Source organism: Mobula birostris, chromosome 6 (assembly GCF_030028105.1).
Source record: "Mobula birostris isolate sMobBir1 chromosome 6, sMobBir1.hap1, whole genome shotgun sequence".
In the NCBI taxonomy this organism is placed as follows: Eukaryota; Metazoa; Chordata; class Chondrichthyes; order Myliobatiformes; family Myliobatidae; genus Mobula; species Mobula birostris.
In genome coordinates this window covers 185138227-185162359 of record NC_092375.1, presented here as the reverse complement: position 1 = coordinate 185162359, position 24133 = coordinate 185138227, and the positions used below count along the sequence as shown (strand labels likewise).

At 42.6% G+C, this 24133-nt stretch overlaps 1 protein-coding gene across 1 annotated transcript in view; it reads right to left on the bottom strand.

Moving 5' to 3' along the window:
* Positions 1-917: 917 nt before the first annotated feature.
* b3galt1b (UDP-Gal:betaGlcNAc beta 1,3-galactosyltransferase, polypeptide 1b) overlaps positions 918-24133 on the bottom strand; it is a 32388-nt gene continuing 9172 nt past the window's right edge. Inside the window, exon 2 of the mRNA XM_072259679.1 lies at positions 918-2730. Within this exon, the coding sequence (XP_072115780.1) occupies positions 1567-2547 (981 nt within the window). The 5' untranslated portion in view covers positions 2548-2730 and the 3' untranslated portion in view covers positions 918-1566. The remainder of the gene's footprint in view (positions 2731-24133) is intronic.

Below are 24133 nucleotides of genomic sequence, written 5' to 3'. Positions count from 1 at the left end.
CAATTAAAACTAACAACAGTTTTATTTTACATTTGTGAATAATACATTTACGGTGTTCCATAGATACCACACTGTTTTACAGCAAACAGATTTTGCTTACTTGTGATTATTCAACTCCACTTTCTGTAATTGAATATAGTTTACTTTACATGGCTAAAATATACACTCAAATGCAAAAAGTAAAAATTACAATTGAATCACATTTTACTGTATATACAGAAAACTGACTTTCTGAACAATTTACTGAAATAGTTATTGACACATCAAAGTCTGTGCTCCATTTTCATCCAGCACACAGCATTACATAGGAATACTGCTATCTCAGGGGTTTCTAACCTTTTTTAATGCCATGGACCAATACCATGAAGCAAAGGTCCATGGACCTCAGGTTGGGAACCCCTGTGCTATCCAAAGCAAATTCTTGAAATTCACTCATCTGAAACATTATCTATTTGTCTCTCTGCAGATGCTGCCTGACCCGCTGGGCATTTCTAAGATTTCCAGTCTTTAGTGTCAGATTTCCACCATCTGCAGTTCTTTTATGCTTTTCCAGTTATATAGGAAACACTAGCTATAACAAAATTGCAATATACTCAATCCATCTCTCTATGGCAAGTTGTATTTCAATGAGGATTGATATGATCAATCTTAATTTTGAATACCAACTACTTTCAGCTTGATAAGTGTCCAAATAACATGATTGCTATTAAGTCTGTTCTGTAAACAAACTGACAACATAGTTTTAATATTATACATGATTATATGCTTTCACATATGCATACATATAATGTCACCATTAAAAATCACCTGTTGATCAATGCACAGTTTAAAAACTTATTTTCACACCATAACTAAATATGTCATTTCAATTTACATTGAGTGCATTAAAATGCAACTTCTATATTTAACTGCACCAAATGATAATATGCAATATCTTAGCATACCTTCAGCTATTTGCACAATTGATAATGCATTCAAGGTAATTAGACACATTTTTTAAAGAAAAGCAGTAATATCCATTTGAAATTAAACAAGTATGAAAGCCAAGCACATCACACTGTATGAGTTTTGCTTTTCAAATCCAAACTCTACCCTAGATCTATGATCTTTAAATTTTTTTTGCACCAGGATGCAATTTTTACAAAATACTTAATTACCAAGAGTGAAATTTAAGTTGAAAATCTTGGCAACTGCACACTCCTCAAGCAAGTAATAATTATAAGCAGTAACAGTATCATAAAAAGATACCCACATTGAGCAATCTTACTGTTCATCCCTGGCCACCCATATGTCTTGCCTTGAAACAGGAACTAAACTTCTTTCTACTTAAATTAGACGGTACAATAATTGATGGAACATGTCAATCATTTCCTAATTATGACAATATTAACAGTCATTATCTGTTAGGTCAAACTATTCAGTTTTTATACCTGTGTCGGTGAATGCCCTAATGAACAGTTCAGCTACTTTCCTGTTGCAAGAACTTTTTCATCGTTTTCCAGGATGAATTGACACAGAAATCTGAGTGTTAATTAGAAGCACTTGTAAACCTCTGATATATTACATTTAGCAACGCAGGTGTTTTTTGCTTGACATCTCATTCCAGATTCTCTGCATTTCTTCGGGAGATATCTGGTGTACAGTGATTACTCTACGATACCTGCACAGACTGTATGACACCTTCCAGTGATTGAAACCACTATTCTGAAAGGGATGTATACCAAGTTTCCGTAGACACAGCCCGACATAGACATCCTCGAGGTGCAGCATCCTAGTGTGAAGAGACGTCTTGTAAATAGCTTCAGCCACATCTGTGGAAAATACGTACCCTGTTCCTGAACAGAATGGTGGGTAATTGTTGTCTGGGTACAAGTCTCTGGACATGTACCATTTGCTGCGAACATCCCGTATAGGCCCTCCATTGATGACATATCCAGTAAAATATCTCCTCCGGGGCTTTGTGTTCGGCTTGAGCAGTTTATAGATCAAATTGTCCATGTTAACAAATATATCGCTGTCAGTCTTCATTACGTACTTGGCTTTTGAACAGAAGTTAGCTACCCACTTCACGCCCATTACAGTTTTCAGTGTTAAGTTGTGATAGGAATCCAGGAAGTCCTCCACGATGATGTCATGAAAAATCTGGCTCTCCTGCTCAACCATTTCATTCAAAACATGGTCTGTGTTTCTCCCCAGCAGAAACAGGGTGACCAGCTGGAGCCCTTTAAAGTTGTTCTCGTCTCCCCAAGTCTCCCTGATCGCCTGCCGTGCATCAAACTCTTTGTGCGTTGTGCTTACAAGAATGACTAAGAAAGGGTTAATTTGCTCACATTTGTTTGGCTCGTTAATAAGATAATTGTAGTTATGCGGATTCAGTGACCGAGTTCGAATGTTAGTAAAGTTGAAACTCTTTTTCTCGACTATCATGCGTGAAAATGAACTGTGCCCAACGAAGGAGGACGAGGGGCGGGTAGCACTCAAGTACCACAGGGCACTGGCCCAACAAACAACTGTTAAAATATACAAGCAGGAGACTTTAGAAGCCATTTTAACATCCCTTTCACATTACGTCACATATAACGTGACAAAAATTAAGGAGTCACCTTCGGATGCTTGAGAAGTTATATATACAATTTTAAGACAACTCAGTCATTTTGTTCAAACTGGAATCCTTGCTAATTCATTGCAGGTTCCGAGGTACATGTCTGATTAGTGTGGTTGCACAGAAAGCTGTAGGAAGAAGAAAATAAAATGCTCATTAATATATCAAACATTATAATGGCTTTGGATGTCATTAAAACTCATACATCCGACTAGAAAATATAAAGCTCTTTTCTAAAGGTTGCTGCTACGTCATTTAAATAAGATGTGAAAATGAACCATATCCATCAAAGAAGAATGATTAATGGATTGTATTCAAGTACCTTCAATTCAAACAGCACAATCAAAATGTTGGAGGAACTCAGCAAGGCAGGCAGCGTCTATGGAAAAGAGTAAACTGTCAATGTTTCAGGCCAAGACCCTTCTTCAGGGCTGGAGAAAAAGATGAGAAGATAGAGCAAGGGGAGGGAAGGAAGTAGTATGAGATGGCAGGTGAAGGGTGAAACTGGGAGGGGCAAGGGGTGAAGTGAAGGGCTGGGAAAGAGATAAAGGGCTGGAGAAGGGGAATCTGATAGGAGAGGGTAGAAGATCATGGAAGAAAGGGAAGGGGAGGAATGGCAGAGGGAGGTGATGGGCAGGTAAGGAGATGAGGTGAGAGCAGGAAATGGGATTGGGAATGTTGAAAGGGGGAGGCAATTACCAGAAGTTTGAGAAATCGATGTACAGGTCATCAGGTTGCAGCCTGCCCAGACGGAATATAAGGTGTTGCAGCCTGAGCACTCGCACGGGTCCCAGCTATGCCTGTCTTTTTGTTGGCTACGTGGAACAGTCTATGTTGCAAGTCACACGGGTATCACTTCCCAACTTTACCTACGCTGTACTGACACCTGCTTTGGGGCTGCTTCCTGCACCCACGCTAAGCTCATCGACTACATCAACTTTGCCTCCAACTTCCACCCTGCCCTCAAGTTTACCTGGTTCTCACAGCTACCTAGTCTATACATCTTCCCACCTGTCACTTGAGAAAATGCTATCCCCTTCTTTCAATTCCTTCGTCTCCGCCACATCTGCCCTCAGGATGAGGCTTTTCATTCCAGAACTCATGAGATGCCCTCCTTCTTCGAAGAAAGGGACTTTCCTTTCTCCACCACCAAAGGTGCCCTCACCTGCATCTCTTATATTGTGCACAGATCTGTCCTCACCTCATCCTCCTGCCACCCACCAGGGTTAGGGTTCCTCTTCCTCACCTACCACCCCACCAGCCTCCACGTCCAGCACATAATTCTCCATAAATTCTGCCATGTCCAATGGGATCCCATCCGAAAGCATACTCCCTCCCCCCCCCCAACTTTCTGCTTTTGACAGGGATCGCTCCCTATGCGTCTCCCTAGTCCATTCATCCCTCCCACTGATCTCCCTCCTGGCACTTCACCTTGCAGGCAGAATAAGTGCCATATCTGCCCCTACACCTCCTCCCTCACCGCCATTCAGGGCCCTAAAAAATCCTTCCAGGTGAGGCGACACTTCACCTGTGAGTCTGTTGGGGTCATATACTGTGTCCGGTGCTCGTGCTGTGGCCTCCTGTATGTCGGTGAGACCCAACGTAGATTGGGAGACCGCTTCAGCGAGCACCTGCGCTCTGTCCTCCAGAAAAATTGGGATCTCCCAATGGCCACCCACTTCAATTCTACTTCCCATTCCCATTCCAACGTGTCATTCTACTGTCGCGCTGAGGCCACACTCAGGTTGGAGAAGCAACACCCTATATTCTATCTGGGTAGCTTCCAACCTGATGGCATGAACATCAATATCTCCAGTAATTGCACCCCCCTTCACCATTCCCATTTCCCTCTCTCAACTCATCTCATCACCTCTCTCTGGTGCTTCTCCCCCTTCTCTTTCTTCCATGGTCTGCCACCCTCTCCTGTCAGATTTCCCCTCTCCAGCCCTTAATCTTTCACCTATCAACTTCCCAGCCCTGTACTTCACTGTCTCCCCCTCTCCCAGTTTCAACTATTACCCACCACTTTGTGCTTTGTCCTTTTCTCCTGCCACCTTCTTGCTCGAATTTTTCATCTTTTTTCCAGTCCTGGTGAAGGGTCTCGGCCCAGAACGTCGACTGTTTACTCTTTTCCATGGATGCTGCATGGTCTGCTGAGTTCCTCCAGCGTTTTCTGTGTGTTGCTTGGATTTCCAGTATCTGCAGATTTTCTCAAACTTAAGTTCAAAGTTCAAAGTAAATTTATTATCAAAGTACACATATGTCACCATATACAACCCCAAGATTCATTTTCCTGTGGGCATACTCTGCAAATCTATAGAACAGTAATTATTACAGGATCAATGAAAGATCAACCAGAGAGCAGAAGACCACAAACTTTGCAAATGCAAATATGAATAAATAGAAATAAATAACAAAAGCCTGAGATAAAGAGATTAAGAGTCCTTAAAGTTAGGTCATTAGTGGTAGAACATCTCAATGAATGGGCAAGTGAGTGTAGTTATCTCCTTTCGTTGAAGAGCCTGATGGTTGTGGGGTAGTATTTGTTCTTGAACCTGGCGGTGCAAGTTCTGAGCTCTTGTACTCTTGACCTGATGGCAGCAGTGAGAAAAGAGTATGGCTTGGATGGTGGGGATCTGTGATGATGGATGTTGTTTTGTGCTCAATGGTTGCAAGGGCTTTTCCCGTGATGTAATGGGCTGAATCCACTACCTTTTGTAGGATTTTCCATTCAAAGGTATTGGTGTTTCCATACCAGGCTGTGACGCAGCCAGGTACCAGCCGAGCAAATAACAGGTAAAATACATTAGCATGGCACTTTAGACAATAACAATACCAAGAATGATAGTTGATTTATGAAAATCAATGTTAAAGACAATCCTTCCTAGCACCACATGGAAGGCAGAAAGGAAAGGGAAGAGTGGTTCCGCCACTGCACACAATCTCTTATCTAGAAATCTGCATACATTTTTAGGATATAATCCTGTCGCAGAGATTATCTTGAAAAGCAAAAAAAAATGCAGATGCTGGAAATCCAAATCAGAAACAAAAAATGCACTCACCAGACCAGGCAGCATCAGCAAAAAGTGAAATGGTTAACTTCTCAAGTCCTTAAACTTTAAGCGTTTCTGTTTCGACATATATAATTGGCCTGAGTATTAACCGCATTTGATCTTTTTACAGAATCGTTTTTTCCTCACTGCTACGCAGCTACCTGTGATCAGGAAGTTTAATTGAAGAAGGAATTTTCAGATAATTTTATCTGGATGAATTCTCATTTTCCCTACGTTTGGCATCTTTTAGGAGATTAGAACATACAGCAGAGGAAGGGCTCCTTTGTTGTGTGGAAGTTAATAATCAAATGTCAAACTAAACCTTTCTGCCTGCACAATGCCATTTCCTGTCTATTCTTGTGCCTATCTAAAGGCCTCTTGAATGTATTTGCCCTCACCACCACCCCAGGTAGTGCTTTCTAGGAACCCACCCCTCTTGGTGTAAAAAGTACTTGCTTCATATATGTCCTTTAAACCTTACCTTAAATGCACGTTCTCTGGCATTAGATATTTCAACCCTGGGAAAGATATCAGCTATCTATTCTTTCTATGTCTCTCATAACCTTGTAGGCATTTATATCACACCTTAGCTTCCACCAATCCACAGGAACAACCTAAGCTCTTCCAGCCTCTCCTTTATAGTTCTCTAACCCACGCAGCATCCTGGAAATCCTTTTCTGTACCCTCTCCAATGCCTTAATATTCTTCCTTTAATGGGTGACCAGAACTGAAGCAATACTCCAGATGTGGCCTAACTGGGGTTTTATAAAGCTGTAACATAACTTCCTGGCTCTGAAACTTAACTCCTCAAATTCCAAAAATAAATATATTATCCAGGTCCATATATGTCACCATATACAACAGTGCAATTCATTTTCTTGTGAGGAACCACTGTAAATACAAGAAATACAATAGAATCAAAGAAAGACCAAGCCCAACAGGATGGACAAATGACCAATGTGCCAAAGACAACAGACTGTCAAATTCAGAGAATAAATAAGCAATAAATGTCAAGAACAAGAGATGAAAAGTCCTTGGTAGTGAGTCCATAGTTTGTGGGAACAGTTCAATGATGGGGCAAGTGAAGTTATCCCCTCTGGTTCGAGAACTTGATGGTTGAGGGGTAGTGACTGCTCCTGAACCTGCTGGTGTGGGTCTTGAGGCTCCTGTACCTTCTTCCTGATGGTAGCAGCAAGAAGAGAGCATGACCTGGGTAGTGAGCCATATGCCTTGCCATTATTGGTCGAGAAAACTATTGATTCCATTGGATTTCTTTGTTCAGCTGTGAATGCCCACTAGGAAATGAATCTCAGGGTAGTATATGGTGGCATACTGTACATACTTTGATATTAAATTTATGCTGTACCTTGTATTCTTTAACACCTTATCAACTATGTAGCCACTTTGAGGGAGCCATTAAAGGTATAGCTTCCATTTACATTTGATCATCCAAAGTACAACACTTCACATTTGGCTGGGTTAAACTCCATCTGTGATTTCTCCACCCATACCCATATTTGCAACTAATCTATATCCCACTATTATTTGCTTGTCTTCTACATAATCATAATCAATCTTTGTATGATCGGCAAGCATAATAATCCACCCATAAAAGTTGCTGGTGAACGCAGCAGGCCAGGCAGCATCTCTAGGAAGAGGTACAGTTGACGTTTCGGGCCGAGACCCTTCGTCAGGACTAACTGAAAGAAGAGCTCGTAAGAGATTTGAAAGTGGGAGGGGGAGGGGGAGATCCGAAACGATAAGAGAAGACAGGAAGGGGAGGAATGGAGCCAAGAGCTGGACAGGTGATTGGCGAAAGGGCTTGCCAATATCCTCTCATATGCTCTGCCATTCATCATCAGTCATGATGAAATGGCAGAGCAGACTTGGATCAAATAGCCTAATTCTGCTCCTGTCTTATTGTCTTATTTCACATACATTAGTGTAAAGGAGAATGAAAGGAGTAACTGTTACTCTGCGTCCAATGAAGCCAAAAAAAGATAAATGACACAATAAATATAAATAATAAGAGAGGAAAGATAAAGGGGTGAGGGAAGGGAGGCAGAGAGGTGATAGGCCTCCTTCTACTACCCACTGTGTTTTCCCCTATTCTTTCTTCATCTTTCCTGCCTATCACGTCCCTGCCTCCCCTCCCCCACCCCTTTATCTTTCCGCTTACTGGTTTTGCACCTGGAACCTACCAGCCTTCTCCTTCCCACCCTCCCTCACCTTCTTTATAGGGCCTCTGCCCCTTCCCTCTTCAGTCCTGACGAAGGGTTCTGGTCCGAAACATCGACTGATCGTTTCCACGGATGCTGCCTGACCTGCCGAGGTCCTCCAGCGTGTTGTGAATGAAGGCATATGGTGTGTTGGCCCTCATTAGTTCGGAGATTAAGGTCGAGGGCTGTGAGGTAATGCTTCAGCTCTATAAAGCCCTAGTTACACCTCACTTGGAATATTGTGTTCGGTTCTGTGCAACTCACTATAGGAAGGAGGTAGAAAGCTTTAGAGCCGGTCAGAGGAGATTTTCTAGGAGACTGTTTGGATTAGAGAGCACGGCTTCTGAGGAAAGGTGAGTGGGCTGCTTGGAGAGGAGGAGGAGGAGGATGAGAGGTGACTTGATAGAGGTGTACAAGGTGATAAAGAGGCATAGTTCGAGTGGATAGCTGGAGACTTTCCTAGGATGGAAATGGCTAATACAAGTGGGCATAATTTTAAGGTGATTGGAGGAAAGTACACAGGGAATGTTAGAGGCAAGTCTTTTTACAGAATGGTGAGTATGTGGAATGCCCTGCCAGGGATGGTGGTAGGGTCAGGAACATTATGGGCATTTGAGAAACTCTTAAGTAGGAACATAAATGATAGGAAAACGGAGGACAATGTTGGAGGGAAGGGTTAGATTCATCTTATTAGGTTAAAAGCTCAGCACACATCATGGGGCGAAGATTCTGTCCTGTTCTATATTAAGGAATTGTGACCACGATTCCCTAACTGTGAAAGATCACACTGAAAGGTCAGTCACATGCCCAGGCTTACCCAATACCAGGCCCAGTATGGCCCCTCCGCTGGTTGGACGACCTACATATTGATTTGATAAAGACTGCTGGATATATCAAGAGGGGGGTGGGACAGGTAGCAGAGAAGGAGTGCCAAGGGTGAGTGGGTGGTGTGCATGCAGACACACCCAGTCCTGAGACGCCAGCCTAGGCCATTTGACTTGAAACAATTAGATTATTGATCATTACAGAACGTCTCTCTGCTGCTCTGATACTTCTCGCATCCTTCCCTCTCCCTTCCCCTTTTCCCAACCATGATTCCCCTCTCCCTGCACCCTTCCCACTCTCAGTCCACAATACAGACGCATATCAGAAACAGATTTATCATCACCCACATGTCATGAATTTTGTTTTTTTTTGTGGCAGTAGTATAGTGCAATGTATATACATGGAGCTTATATGCAATATATAGATATACGGAGCTTGGAAAAATAGAGGGCTATGGGTAGTTCTAAGTTAAGGACATGTTCGACATTTATTTATTTACATGAATGATGGAAATAGTGCAAAAATTAGTTGGAAGTTAGAGGATTAGAAGCTTTTAAAAACTAACGGAAGACAACCAAAAATGTCCTTAAGGTAAAGCTGGAATACAAAAGTAAGCTGGCCAATAATATTAAAGAGGATACCAAAAATTTCTTTAGGTATATAAAGCGTAAAAGAGAGGAGACAGTGGATATCGGACCACTGGAAAATGATATTGGAGAAGTAGTAGTGGGGGACAATGAAATGGCAGATGAACTGACTAAGTATTTTGTATCAATCTTCATGGTGGAAGACATTAGCAGTATGGTATCAGGGGTCATGAAGTGTGGGAAGTTACCATAACTAGAGAGAAGGTTCTTGGGAAACTGAAAGGTCTGAAGGTAGATCGTCAGCTGGACCAGATAGTGTATACCCTAGAGTTCTGAAAGAGGTGACTCAAGAGATTGTGGATTTTCAGAAGGCCTGTAACAAGGTGCCATGCATGAGACTGCTTAATAAGCTACGAGCCCATGGTATTACAAGAAAGATTCTAGCATGGATAAAGCAGTGGCTGATTGGTTGAAGGCAAAGAGTGGGAATAAAGGAAGCTTTTTCTGGCTAGCTACTGATGACAGTGGAGTCCTACAGGGGTCTGTGTTGGGAGTGATTCTTTTTACATTATATATCAATGTTTCAGGTGATGGAATTGATAACCGTTGCAAAGTTTGCAGATTATATGAAGATCGATGGCGGGGCAAGCCATTTTGAGGAAGTAGAGATGCTACAGAATGACTTAGATTAGAAGAATGGGCAAAGAAATGGCAGATGGAATACACTATCAGGAAGTGTATGGTCATGCACTTTGGAAGAAGAAATGAAAAACTTAACTATTTTCTAAATGGAGAGAAAATACAAAAACCGGGGGTACAAAGGGACTTGGGAGTCCTTGTGCAGGATTCCCTAAAGGTTAATTTTCAGCCTGAGTTTGTGGTTAGGAAGGCAAATTCAATGTTAGCATTCATTTCAACAGAACTATTATTAGATTATGAGGACACTCAGTCCTCGTTTATTGTCATTTAGAAATGCACGCATTAAGAAATGATACAATGTTCCTCCAGCATATCACAGAAACACAAGACAGAACAAGACTAAAACTGACAAAAACCACATAAATATAACATATAGTTACAACAGTGCAAAGCAATACTGTAATTTGATAAAGAACAGACCATGAGCACAGTAAAAAAAAGTCTCAAATATAAAATCAAGAACGTAATGTTGAGACTTTATAAAGCACTGGTGAGGCCTCACTTGGAGTACTGTAAGCAGTTTTGGACTCCTCATCTTAGAAAGGATGTACTGAAACTGGAGACAGCTCAAAGGACGTTCATGAAAATGATTCCAGGATTTAATGGCTTGTCATATGAAGAGCATTTGATGGGTCTGGGCCTGTATTCACTAGAACTTAAAAATAATGAGAAGTGAACTCATTGAAACCAATTGAATGGTGAAAAGCCTCGACAGAGTGGATGTGGACTGGACGTTTCCTGTGGTGGGAGAGTCTAGGACCAGAGAATACAGCCTCAGAATAGAGGAGTGTGCTTTTAGAACAGAGATGAGGAGGAATTTCTTTAGCCAGAGAGTGGTGAACGTGTGCTATAGGCAGCAATTGAGGCCAAGTCTTTACATATATTTAAGGCAGAAGTTGATGGATTTTTGACTGGTCAGGACATGAAGGGTTACGAGGAGAAGACCATAAGACCATTAGATATAGGAGCAGAATTAGCCCATTTGGTCCATTGAGCCTGCTTCGCCATTTCAGAGGTTGATAGATCCCTGATCGGTCAGCACGTGAAGGGATACTGGAAGGAGATTGGGGCTGAGAGGTAAATTGGATCAGACATGATGAAATGGCAGAGCAGACTCAATGGGCCAAATGGTCTAACTCTGCTGCTATACCTTATGGTCTTAATTATACTTGTGGGCATTAGGTTGTGTTGTGCACTTTCCTGTCTCTTCTGTACATTTTAAAATTGTTGGTAATGGTTAGCACAACACTATTACAGCATGGGGTGTCAGAGTTCAGAGTTCAATTCCGGCATCCTCTGCAAGGAAGTCTGTACGTTCTTCCCGTGTGCACACGTGCTTCTCCCAGGTGCTCTGGTGTCCTTCCACAGTCCAAGGATGCACCAGTTAGTAGTTTCATTGGTCAAAGCAAGTTGTCCTGTGATTAGGCTAGATTAAATTGTCGGGTTGTCGAGCGGCATGACTCAATGTGCCAGATGGGCTTGTTCTGCGCTGTATCTTTAAATAAAATAAACAAAGTCAAATAAAAGTACTTTTGCTGTTCAGAAGATACTGTCTCCACCTTGTTTTTACAATTAATTTGTATAACTTTTAAGGTCAAAGTGCAAATGAAGTTTCTAACTGGTCAAGGATGAAATTAGATCCCCAATCTATTTTTAAATACACTTCTGACATTGCATTAGAATTATAATTCACTGCATTTCAAACTCAACCTCTTTGGAATTCTATTCCCTAATTTCATTCTGCAGATATTCTTTGTCCTTGACATTAAAGCTCCAGCTGGATTTTAAATCTTACGAAGTCCTGCAGCAGTTTTTGCCCAATAAGCTCCAATTTGAAGTTTATTTACATGTCGACCAATCGAGGCAGATGGCGAGTAATTTTGTTGCTGGAATTGATAGCTACTTGGACAATCTTGAAATTGACACATATTGGGTGTATAATAGCAGGAACGTGTAATGAAACTAGAAAATCAGCCATGGTCCTTATTGAGTAGTAGAAAAGATTTAAGTTGCTGCATGTCTTCCTCCAACTTTGGTCTTTCATCTTCAAGAACAGTTACTACCCCTCATCCACCAGGCTCTTGAACAAAAGAGGGTAACTACATATTCTACTTTTGGTGTTCCCACAACCAATGGCCTCATTTAAGGACTCTTTATCTTGTTATTTCATGCTCATTATTTATTGCTAAATATTTATATTTGCATTTGCACAATATATTGTTCATTGATCCTGTTTACAGTTACTGTTCTAGAGATTTGTGAAGTATGTCTGCAGAAAAATAATCTCAGGGTTGTAAATGGTGACATATATGCAATCGGATAATAAATTATACCTTGAACAATACATGTGATTCAACTGGAATAACACGTACAAAATACTGGAAAAACTCAACAGGTCAGGCAGCATCGATGGAAGGTGAATAAGCTGTTGATATTTCAGACAAAGGCTCTATATCAGGCAGCATTATAGCTATGGACAGTTATTTGAAATTTATCCAGGTTTTTATTCTCATTGAAGTATGATGACAGATGAATCAGATGCTACTGCCTGCCTCCAAAATCTGAATACGTTTTAAAAGTGGCCTTACCTATTAGTCAGAAAATAGCAAAGTTCAAAGAACCAAACAACACCACACAACTTGCATGGATAGGATGTTGTGAGACTATCTGGACATCTCTCAATGGATTCTAATCAACACAGTGTCTTTGAAGAAATATTAATGTTCGGATAGCTCCAAAGGAGCAGTCAGTTTGTTAAATAGCAATACGATAAGTGAAAAGCTGTTCTTTTTCTGGCATCTCTGGTTGAGGTTAAACAATTCACAGGACACCAGAAGAATTCCCCTGCCCTTCACGATAGTGTCATAACATATTTTAAGTCATTCCAAACAGCTACTGCACATGGAGTTTTTGTTCAATGTCATGTTACCTAAATAGAGTCATCATGAAGGTGAATTCAGAAAAGTATCTTTTTCCATTCTATTAATCATCAACTATTTTTGATCACTGTCAATTTTCAATCCAGAGGTGATATTTTGACTGCCGGGAAGCTCCCACTGCAGAAGTTGCACCTCCTTAAGTGTGAACTGTGATACCTTTAACAGCGATATTTTAATCTTTTAATAAGGCGTTACACGACATCATTTGCCACAATTCATGTATCTGCATGGTTTTCCAATCCCTCCATATCTCACATCTCCTGCTCCTCCAACTTGGCCAATTTATCTTTCTCTGCACTGAAGCTCCTCCGTCATTACCCTGACCCCCTCCTTCTTTAAAAACACCTTTAAAAAATAATTTTTCAGCCTAACTTCTGATTATCTGCTTTCATGTCTGCTCATATGCTGGATTTCTAACAATACCCTATAATACACATGTGAAGTAAGCTGGAGAGGTGTTACTAAGTAATCAACACTTATTAAGTTTTCAAATTTAATTGATCAGATTATTGAAATGATTTTGATGTTCATAGTTCTGATTTCCAATTACTCTCCAACCAATTAACCTTTAGGAAATGGATTCTTCTTTTGCTTCAATTAACTGTGTTAATGAAACCCAGCCCAACCTGGCCATGTTTTATTTTTATTTAGTTAGCAATACAGCGCGGAGTAGTTCCTTCCTGCACTTTGAGCCACGCTGCACAACCCCTGACAACTCGATTAACCCTAACCTAAACACTGGACATATTAAATCAGCGGACTCCAACCACCGGGCCGCAAAGCATGTGCCACCGGGCCGCAAAGCATGTGCTATCGGGCCGCAAGGAAACGGTACCAGTCAGCTGCACTTTTCCTCATTCCCTGTCACGCACTGTTGAACTTGAACATAGGGTTGCCAACTGTCCCGTATTTGTCGGGACATCCCGTATATTGGGATAAATTGGTTTGCCCCATACGGGACCATCTTGCCCCGTATTTCCCCTGCTAAGGTAGAGCGTTCCTATGAAACCTTTCGTGCCGAAATGGAGTAAAGTGAAGAAGCAATTACCATTAATTTTATGGGAAAAATTTTTGAGCGTGCCCAGACCCAAAAAATAACCTACCAAATCATACCAAATAACACATAAAACCGAAAATAACACTAACATATTATAAAAGCAGGAATGATATGATAAATACACAGCCTATATGAAGTAGGAATAACGTATGTACAGTATAGTTGGGAAGATTAAGCCAAAACCAATTTGTGGGGAAAAAAAATCGGCACGTACATGCATGCGCATGTCACATATGCGCACACAGGTGCCCGCGCAGGGCTTCATGGTCATGGTAGTCTTTCCTGGGGTAACGCAAGTGTTCCGGGATTTAACTGCTAATTTTGTCCCTTATTTGGGAGTGAGAAAGTTGGCAACCCTAACTGTAAAAGACATGTTGAGGTGAGTTTAACCCTATTTGAACACCCCCCCCTCCCCCCCCCCCCCCCCCCACCGGTCGGCCAGTCCACAAGAATATTGTCAATACTAAACTGGTCCGCGGTGCAAAAAAGGTTGGGGACCTGTATTAAATGCCCTATTAATCTACCCTGTACATATTTGGACTGTGGGGCTGTGGGGGTGTGGTGGTGGGGGGGGTGGAATCAGGGCACCCGGGAAAACCTCAGCATTCCACAGGGAGGACGTACAGAGACTCCTTACAGATGATGCTGGAATTGAACTCTGAACTCTGGAACGCCCCAACCTGTAATAGCATTGTGCTGACTGCTATGCTGCCATCGCACCCAAATATCTAAACACTTCCTTTATTCATTTACTCAGTACCAACGCTTCATTGAAAAACCTTCAGTTTTTTACTTTTGGTGTGTTCCCTAAATGATAAATGATGTGCAGCTTTGTAAGTTTAGTGTCAGCAGTCTGATTAATCGGGGGTCACGTGAAAGTCACCATATCCACGTTATAACAGTTGGTGAACAGCAACCAGGATGAAGGACACTGATGCTTTTCCCACTCTCTATCTCAGAATGCAGTGTAGGCAATGGGCATGTCGATGGATGCACTGGTGCTCTATCTAAAATCTGGCAGATTAGCAGGATGATTAAATCTGAATCTTCCCAATCAGTATTGTTGACTTGCTTCTGGACAAACTTTCTGAGCTATCAGCTGTTATTGATTGTCAAACAACACTTAATATCTTCTACCCAAAATTTTATCTCTTGCCATCAAGTCCCCTTCAAAGTGCACAGAAGGCTGCACCAATTGGTGTGACAAGGTTGAATACTAGTCTTGATTTCTGCTGGACAATTCCTCTGAGATGAAAACTTACTTCCACACGCTTAAGTTTCATTTACTACATTTTACGTATTTTGGAGATTTGCAAATTTGATCTACCTGCCTTGAAGTTCTATCCCAACTTTATATTCCCTCGTGAGTTATCTTTCTATTTGTTATTGTCATTAATTTAAATAACATAATACTTATTTCCAGGTTTGGACTTTGCATGTCACAATCACAGAGTCATTGAAAAATACAGCACAGAAACATGCCCCTTGGCCCATCTAGTCTGTGCCAAACCATTTAAGCTGCCTGCACTCTGACCAGAACCCTCCATACCACTCCCATCCACATAGGGGAATGGAGGGTTATGGTCCAGGTTTACTGGTTACCTGCTCCAAGAATAGGCCTCCATTCTCCAGTTGGATATGTTATGGCTGTTCTGACTTGTAACCACAACCTGCAGTTTAAAAACTCACAGCAACACTGTGGACAATCTAAAGTAACAAACAGCAAGCATCAGCTTTTCACTACTGGTCTCAAGTTCCAAGTCCCAAGTCATGGTGTTTCGGTTGACTCATTTCCTTCAGACGTAAAAGAAAAATCCATTTTACTATTAAATGATGTCAATAAGGTTATTAGATTAGATTATGAGGACACGCAGTCCTCTCTTATTGTCATTTAGTAATGCATGCATTAAGAAATGATACAATATTTGTCCAGTGTGATATCACAGGAACACAGGACAGGCCAAGACTGAAAAACTAACAAAAACCACATAACATATAGTTATAACAGTGCAACAATACCATAACTTGATGAAGATCAGGCCATGGGCACAGTAAAAAAGCTCAAAGTCTCTCGAATGTCCCACATCTCACGCAGACGGGAGAAGGAAGAAAACTCTCCCTGCCATGCCGGACCACAGTCCGACTCTGAGTCATCCGAAAGCTTCGAGCTTTGATCAGCCCTCCGACACCGAGTACCGAGCACCATCTCTGCCGAACACTTCGACCCCAGCCTCGGTCGCCTGCAGCAGGCAAAGTCGGGGATTTTGGGGCCTTCCCTCCGGAGATTCTCGATCGCACAGTAGCAGTGGCAGCGAAGCAGGCATTTCAGGAGTTTCTCCAGATGTTCCTCTGTGCTTCTCACGTCTGTCTCCATCAAATCAGAATTGTGCACAGCATCCTACTTATAAATACGTTATCATTTCACCAGAGAGCTGCGCTGCGTCACGCCGCCATCTTCTCCTCCCGCCTCATTATCTGGTTATTTGATTTGACTCTCTTTTAAGTCATTTACACTTGTACCTGTTGGCATTAATACTGTTGATTGTAGCAATCATTCACAACTACATGGTACACTCTTCAATGGATAGAGTCATTGAGGAATACAGCACAGATACAAGCCTTTCAGGCCAGCAAGCCCAAGCTGATCACATTGTTCACCTAGCCCTAGCTAGTTACAGTTTCCAGCATTCACCCCCTAGCTCATCCTCTCCAAAATGCTTTTGCACCTGTCTCAGTCACTTCCTCTGGCAGATCATGGGCCATACCTACTACAAACAGCCCACTGCGGGTAAAGCCCTCCCAACCATCGAGCACATCTACATGAAACACTGTGGCAGGAAAGCAGCATCCATCATCAAGGTCCCCCATCACCCAGGGCTGCTCCCTTCTCACCAACGCCATCAAGAAAAAGCTACAGGAGCCTCAGGTTCAGGAACAGTTATTATGCTTTAACCAACTCACACAAAATGCTGGTGAACGCAGCAGGTCAGGCAGCATCTCTAGGAAGAGGTACAGTCGACGTTTCAGGCCGAGACCCTTCGTCAGGACTAACTGAAAGAAGAGCTAGTAAGAGATTTGGGGGGGGGGGAGGGGGAGATCCGAAACGATAGGAGAAGACAGGAGGCGGAGGGATGGAGCTAAGAGCTGGACAGGTGATTGACAAAAGGGATACAAGGCTGGAGAAGGGAGAGGATCATGGGACGGGAGGCCTAGGGGGGAGAAAAGGGGGAGGGGAGCACCAGAGGAAGATGGAGAGCAGGCAAGGAGTAATTGTGAGAGAGACAGAAAGAGAAAAAAGGGAGAGAGGAAAAAAAAGGAAAAAATAACAAATAAATAAGGGATGGGGTGTGAAGGGGAGGTGGGACATTAACGGAAGTTAGAGAAGACAATGTTCATGCCATCGGGTGGGAGGCTACCCAGACGGAATACAAGGTGTTGTTCCTCCAACCTGAGTGTGGCTTCATCTCGACCGTAGAGGAGGCCATGGATAGACATACTAGAATGGGAATGGGACGTGGAATTAAAATGTGTGGCCACTGCGAGATACTGCTTTCTCTGGCAGGAAGCAGTGTGATATACTGCGTCCGGTACGGCCTTCTATATATTGGTGAGACCCGACGCAGACTGGGAGACTGTTTTGCTGAACACCTACGCTCTGTCCTTCCAGATGAGGCGACACTTCATCTGTGAGTCTGCTGGGATCATCTACTATATCCAGTGCTCCTGGTGTAGCCTCCTGTATATTGTTGAGACCCAACGTAGATTGGGAGACTGCTTCACTCCATCTACCAGGAAAAGCAAGATCTCCCAGTGCAAACCCATTTCAGTTCTACTTCTGAGTTTTCAGTCCATGGCCTCCTCTACTGCTGCAATAAAACATACTCACGTTGGAGGAGCAACACCTTATATTCCATCTGGGTAGCCTCCAACCTGATGGCATGAACATCAATTTCTCGAGCTTCCAGTAACTGCTCCCTTCCCCTCACCGTCCCCGTCTCACCTTATCTCTATACCTGCCTATCACCTCCCTCTGGCACTCCACCACTTTCCCTTTCTTCCATGGTCTTCAGCCCTCTTCTATCATATCCCCCCTTCTCCAGCCCTTTATCTCTTTCGCCAATCACATTCCCAGCTCTTGACTTCACCAGCTTCCCTCTCCTGGTTTCAGCTATCACCTCCCAGCTTGTACTTTTCCCTCCATTCCCCCCACCTTCTTACTCTGACTTCTCATCTCTCTATTCTGATGAGGGATCTCGGCCCAAAACGCCGATTGTTTACTCTTTTCCATAGATGCTGCCTGACCTGCTGAGATCCTCCAGCATTTTGTGTGTGTCGTTATGGTTTTCCAGCACCTGCAGAATTTCTCATGTGTGTGGAACCTTTGTTGTTTGACATCTATATCAATGCTCGGGATGATAAAATGATTAACTGCATCAAGAGATTTGCGGATGACACAAAGATTGGGGGTGTAGTGGACAGTGAAGAAGACTATCAAAGCATTGCAGTGGGATCTTGACCAAATGGAAAAATGGGTTGAGAAATGGTACACGAAATTTAATACAGACAAGTGTGAGGTGTTGCACTTTGGGAGGACCAACCAGGGTAGGTCTTACCTGATAAGTGGTAGGGCACTGAAAGTGCAATAGAACGGGGGATCTGGGAAGATAAATCCCTAACCCTTGAAAGTGGCATCACAGGTAGACAGGACCATAAAGCTTTTGGCAAACTGGTATTCATAAATCTATATATTGAGTACAGGAGCTGGGGTGTTATGTTAAAGTTGTGTAAGACATTGCTGAAGCCTAATTTGGAGCGTTCTGTCTAGTTTTGGTTGCCTACCTACAGAAAAGATGTAAACAAGATTGAAAGCATACAGAGGAGGTTTCCAGAGTTATAAAGAAAGATTGAATAGGTTAAAACTTTATTCCTCAGAATGCAGAAGATTGAGGGGAAATTTGATTAAGATATACAAAATTATGAGAGGGATAGGTAGGGTAAGCAGGCTTTTTCCACTAGGGTTGGGTGAGACTAGATCAAGAGGTCATACGTTAAGGGTGAAAGGTGAAATGATTATGTTGAACATGATGGGGAACATTCTCCCTCAGAGGGTGGTGAGAGTGTGGAACAAGCTGCCAGCACAGTATAGTGGATGTGGGGTCAAGTCAATTTCAACATTTAAGAGAAATTTGGATGGGTACATAAGACATAGAATTAGGCTATTCGGCCATCAAGTCTTCACCACTCCATCATGGTTGATTTATTATTCCACTCAATCCCATATCTCAAACCCCAAGGGGCTTCTCCCTGTAACCTTTGGTGCCCAAATTAATCTATGAACCACCCCCTTAAATATACTCAATGACTTGGCCTGAACACCCATCTGTGGCAATGAATTACACCGATTCATTTTTTCCTCTTCACTGTTCTAAACTATCATGTCTCAATTCTGAGGCTGTGCCCTCTGGTCCTAAACTCCATCATTATAGAAATCATCCATTCCACATCCACTCTGTCTACACATTTCAATATTCAATAAGTTTCAATGAGATTCTGCCTCATTCTTCCAGACTCCAGTGAAGTTAGGCCCAGAGCTATCAAATGCTCCTTATATGTTAACCCTTTCATTCCTAGGATCATTCTTGTGAGCCTCCTCTGGACTCTCTCCAATGCCAGCACCTTTTCTCAGACACAGGGTCCAATACTGATCACAATATCCCAAGTGCACTCTGACCAAAGTCTAATAAAGCCGCAGCATTACTTCCTACTTTTTATATTCTAGTCCTCTTGAAATGAATGCTAACATTGCCTTCCTTACCACCGACAAAATCTGCAAGTTAACCCTTTGGGGAATCCTGCATGAGGTCTCCCAAGTGCTTGTTTTTTTAAATGTTCTCTCCATTTAGAATATAGTCCACATTTTCGTTCCTTATTCCAAAGCGCATTACCGTACACTTCCCTACATTATATACCATCTGCCACTTCTTTGCCCATTCCCCCACTCTGTCCAAGTCCTTTTGCTTCCTCAGCATGACTTGTTGATCCACCTGTAGTATCTTTGCATTGTCTACAAACTTGGCCACAAAGCCATGAATTCCTTCATCCAAATCATTGACATACAAAGTGAAAAGAAGCAGTCCCAACACTGACCCATACGGCACACAATAGAAAAGGCCTCCTTTATTCCCACTCTTTGGCTCCTGCCAATCAGCCAGTCTTCTGTCCATGTTAGTACCATTCCTGTAATACCAATGGCTCTTATTCTGTTAAGAAGCCTCATGTGCAGCACCTGAGACTCCAAATAAACAACATCCAATATATATCCTTTGTCTATCCTGCTTGCTATTTCCTCAAAGAATTCCAACACTTTTGTTAAGTAAGATTTTCCCTTTAGAAAACCGTGACATTTCCCTTTGACATGGATGACAGGGATGTTGTGGACTATAGTCTGGGTGTAGGCCGATGAAACAGATTAATGGTTCAGTACAGACTAGATGGGCTGAAGGTCCTGTTTCTGTGCTGAAAAGTTCTATGACTCTTTGACTATTATTGCACATTGCAATGTACAGCTGTCACAAAACACCAAATTTCATGATGTATGTTACTGATATTAAACCTGATTCTTAACTTTAGACCTACTGAATAGGGATGAATTTCCAGGCGATGAATCTGAATGTTTGACAAAAACAGCTAAGTACAACCAAAAAAGGCAGGACAATGTTTTCATGTCCCACTATAAGAAGTGAATTGTTTTCAAGTTGAGGAATTACTACATACAAGAACAAAATGTCAGCATGCCACAAAATAATATGAGAAATAGCAGGTTGCTATAGAAACTACCACTTGCACAATCAAGGCCAACTGCAATTTCTAAAATCACAGAACACATCCTTGACCCAAAGAAGCTAGGACAAATTATTTGAAAGAGCTATCTATCCAATTTGTCCCACTCTTGTGCATTTACTCGACTACACTGAACAATTTCAGTTTTAATTATTTGATCAAATGCTTTTTGAAAATTGATATTCCATCCTTATCCATCATTCTTTCAGACAGACTAGTTCCTGATGGTTGGAGATTCCAACTAGGAGTCGTAGCCTCAGGATTAATGGTAAGTCACTCAGGAATGCAGTAGAACAAAAGAATCAGGGAATACAGGTCCATAATTCATTGGAAGTGGCATCACAGGAATATAGTGTTGTAAATAAAGCTTTTGGCACATTGGCATTCATAAATCGAAAATATTGAATACAGGAGATGGGATGTTATTTTGAAATTGTACAAGACATTGGTGAGGCCTAATTTGGAGTATTATGTGCAACTTTGGTCACCTACCAACAGAAAAGATGACAGTCAAGGTTTGAAGGTTTAAAGGGAAAATTTACAAGAATGTTGCCGGGTCTGGAGGACCAGAGTTATAAGGAAAAATCGAATACGTTAGGAACTTTATTTCTTGGAATGTAGGAGATTCGATCAAGGGATACAATTATGAGGGGTAAAGACAGGGTGAATGCAAGCAGCCTTTTTACACTGAGTTTGGGTGGGACTACAATAAGATGTCATGGGTTAAGGGTGAAAGGTAAAAAGTTTCAGGGGAACATGAGGAGAAACTTGTTCAGTCAGAGGGTTATGAGAATGTGGAATGAGCTACCAGCACACGTGCTCAATTTCAATGTTTAAGAGAAGTTTGGAGAGGCGCATGGATGGATGGGGTATGGAGGGCTATGGTCCCAGTGCAGGTCGGTGGGAGTAGGCAGTTTAAATGGTTTTGGCATGGACTAGATGGGCCAAAGGGCCTTTTTGTGCTATATTTTTCTATGACCATAAGGGGTGTGGCATTTTGAACTGAAGTCAGAAGAAATTTATATATTCAAGGAGAAGATAGATATATTGCATAATGTCAAGTCAAGTTTATTGTCATTTCGACCATAAGGGGCTGGTGCAGTACACAGTTAAAATGAACCAACGTTCCTCCAGGACCATGGTGCTACATGAAACAACACAAAACTACACTAGACTATGTCAGACAGCACAAGGCTACACGAGGCTACGTAAAACAACATAAAAATTGCACTAGACTACAGACCTGCACAGGACTACATAAGGTGCACAAAACAGTTCAGTACAATAATTAATAAACAAGACAATAGGCACAGTAGGGGACAAATTACAAAATAATAAAAAAAGATGTAGATGTCAGTCTAGACTCTGAGTATTAAGGAGTCTGATGACTTGTGGGAAGAAACTGTTACATAGTCTGGTCGTGACAGCCTGAATGCTTCGGTGCCTTTTGCCAGATGGCAGGAGGGAGAAGAGTTTGTATGAGGGGTGCGTGGGGTTCTTCATAATGCTGTTTGCTTTGTGGGTGCAGCGTGTGGTGTAAATGTCTGTAATGGCAGGAAGAGAGACCCCGATGATCTTCTCAGCTGACCTCACTATCCGCTGCAGGGTCTTGTGATCCGAGATGGTGCAATTTCCGAACCAGGCCGTGGTGCAGCTGCTCAGGATGCTCTCGATACATCCTCTGTAGAATGTGGTGAGGATGGGGGGGTGGGAGATGGATTTTTCTCAGCCTTCGCAGAAAGCAGAGACACTGCTGGGTTTTCTTTGCTATGGAGCCAGTGTTCAGGGACCAGGTGAGATTCTCTGCCAGGTGAACACCAAGAAACTTGGTGCTCTTAACGATCTCTACGGAGGAGTCATCGATGTTCAGCGCAGAACGGTCGCTCTGTGTACTCCTGAAGTCAACAACCATCTCTTTTGTTTTGTTCACATTCAGAGACAGGTTGGCTCTGCACCAGTCCGTTAGCCGCTGCACCTCCTCTCTGTATGCTGACTCATCGTTCTTGCCGATGAAACCCACCACGGTCATGTCATCAGCGAACTTGATGATGTAGTTCGAGCTGTGTGTTGCAGCACAGTCGTGGGTCAGCAGAGTGAACAGCAGTGGACTGAGCACACAGCCCTGGAGGGCCCCCGTGCTCAGCGTGATGGTGTTGGAGATGCTGCTTCCAATCTGGACTGACTGAGGTCTCCCAGTCAGGAAGTCTAGGATCCAGTTGCAGAGGGAGGTGTTCAGGCCCAGTAGGCTCAGCTTTCCAATCAGGTGCTGAGGAATGATTGTGTTGAATGCTGAACTGAAATCTATGAACAGCGTTTGCACGTATGTGTCTTTATTGTCCAGGTGGGTGAGGGCCAGGTGGAGGGTGGTGGCGATGACGTTGTCTGTTGAGCAGTTGGGACGGTACGCAAACTGCAGGAGGTCCAGTGAGGGGGGCAGCAGGGTCTTGATGTGCCTCATGACGAGCCTCTCGAAACACTTCATGATGATGGATGTGAGTGCGACGGGATGGTAGTCGTTGAGGCAGGACACTGAAGACTTCTTCAGCACAGGGACGATGGTGGTGGTCTTGAAGCATATTGGAACGACGGTGCTGCTCAGGGAGATGTTGAAGATGTCAGTGAGAACATCTGCTAGCTGGTCTGCACATCCTCTGAGCACTCGGCCAGGAATGATGTCAAAGGAATCATGGGATATGGGGAGATCTGAGAGGTGGCAGGGAAGGCAGAAACTGTTCCTCGAGCGGATGATGAGGTGTGATCATGTTGAATGATGAAGTAGACCTGAATGTCCTTTCACTGTTTACATTTTCTTTGAGTTTTGAATTACATTTCCGGTTTCAACATGTTGGATTGGTCTTTTGGTAACTATTTCAAATCTGTGTCCCCAGGCCTCTGATCCCACTGTTGGAAACTGATTCTTTTATTTGCTTTAATCTTAGCCCTTCAGACCATAGCCTTTACATATTGGAGCAGAATTAGGCCATTTGCCCCATCAAGATTTTAGGGCAACTCCATCTAATTTCCTTCTACATATTTTTTGCTCATGGGGGTCACACCCAGTTACTCCATCCTTTGCTCAAGACAGAACTTTTCAAGCACTGTACATACTTCCTCACAGCTCTACCGGTCTGGATTCAATGGTGAACTCTGGTGCTGTCTGCACGTTCCTCCAGTGCATACATGTGTTTCTTTCCACTTTCCAAAAGCTGTAAATTACCTCTAGTGAAAGAGAATGGTAGGAGAATCAGCAGCTAGTTACGGACATATGAGGGGGAATATTTATTGACATAGCTTTGACGGGATGAATTGTCT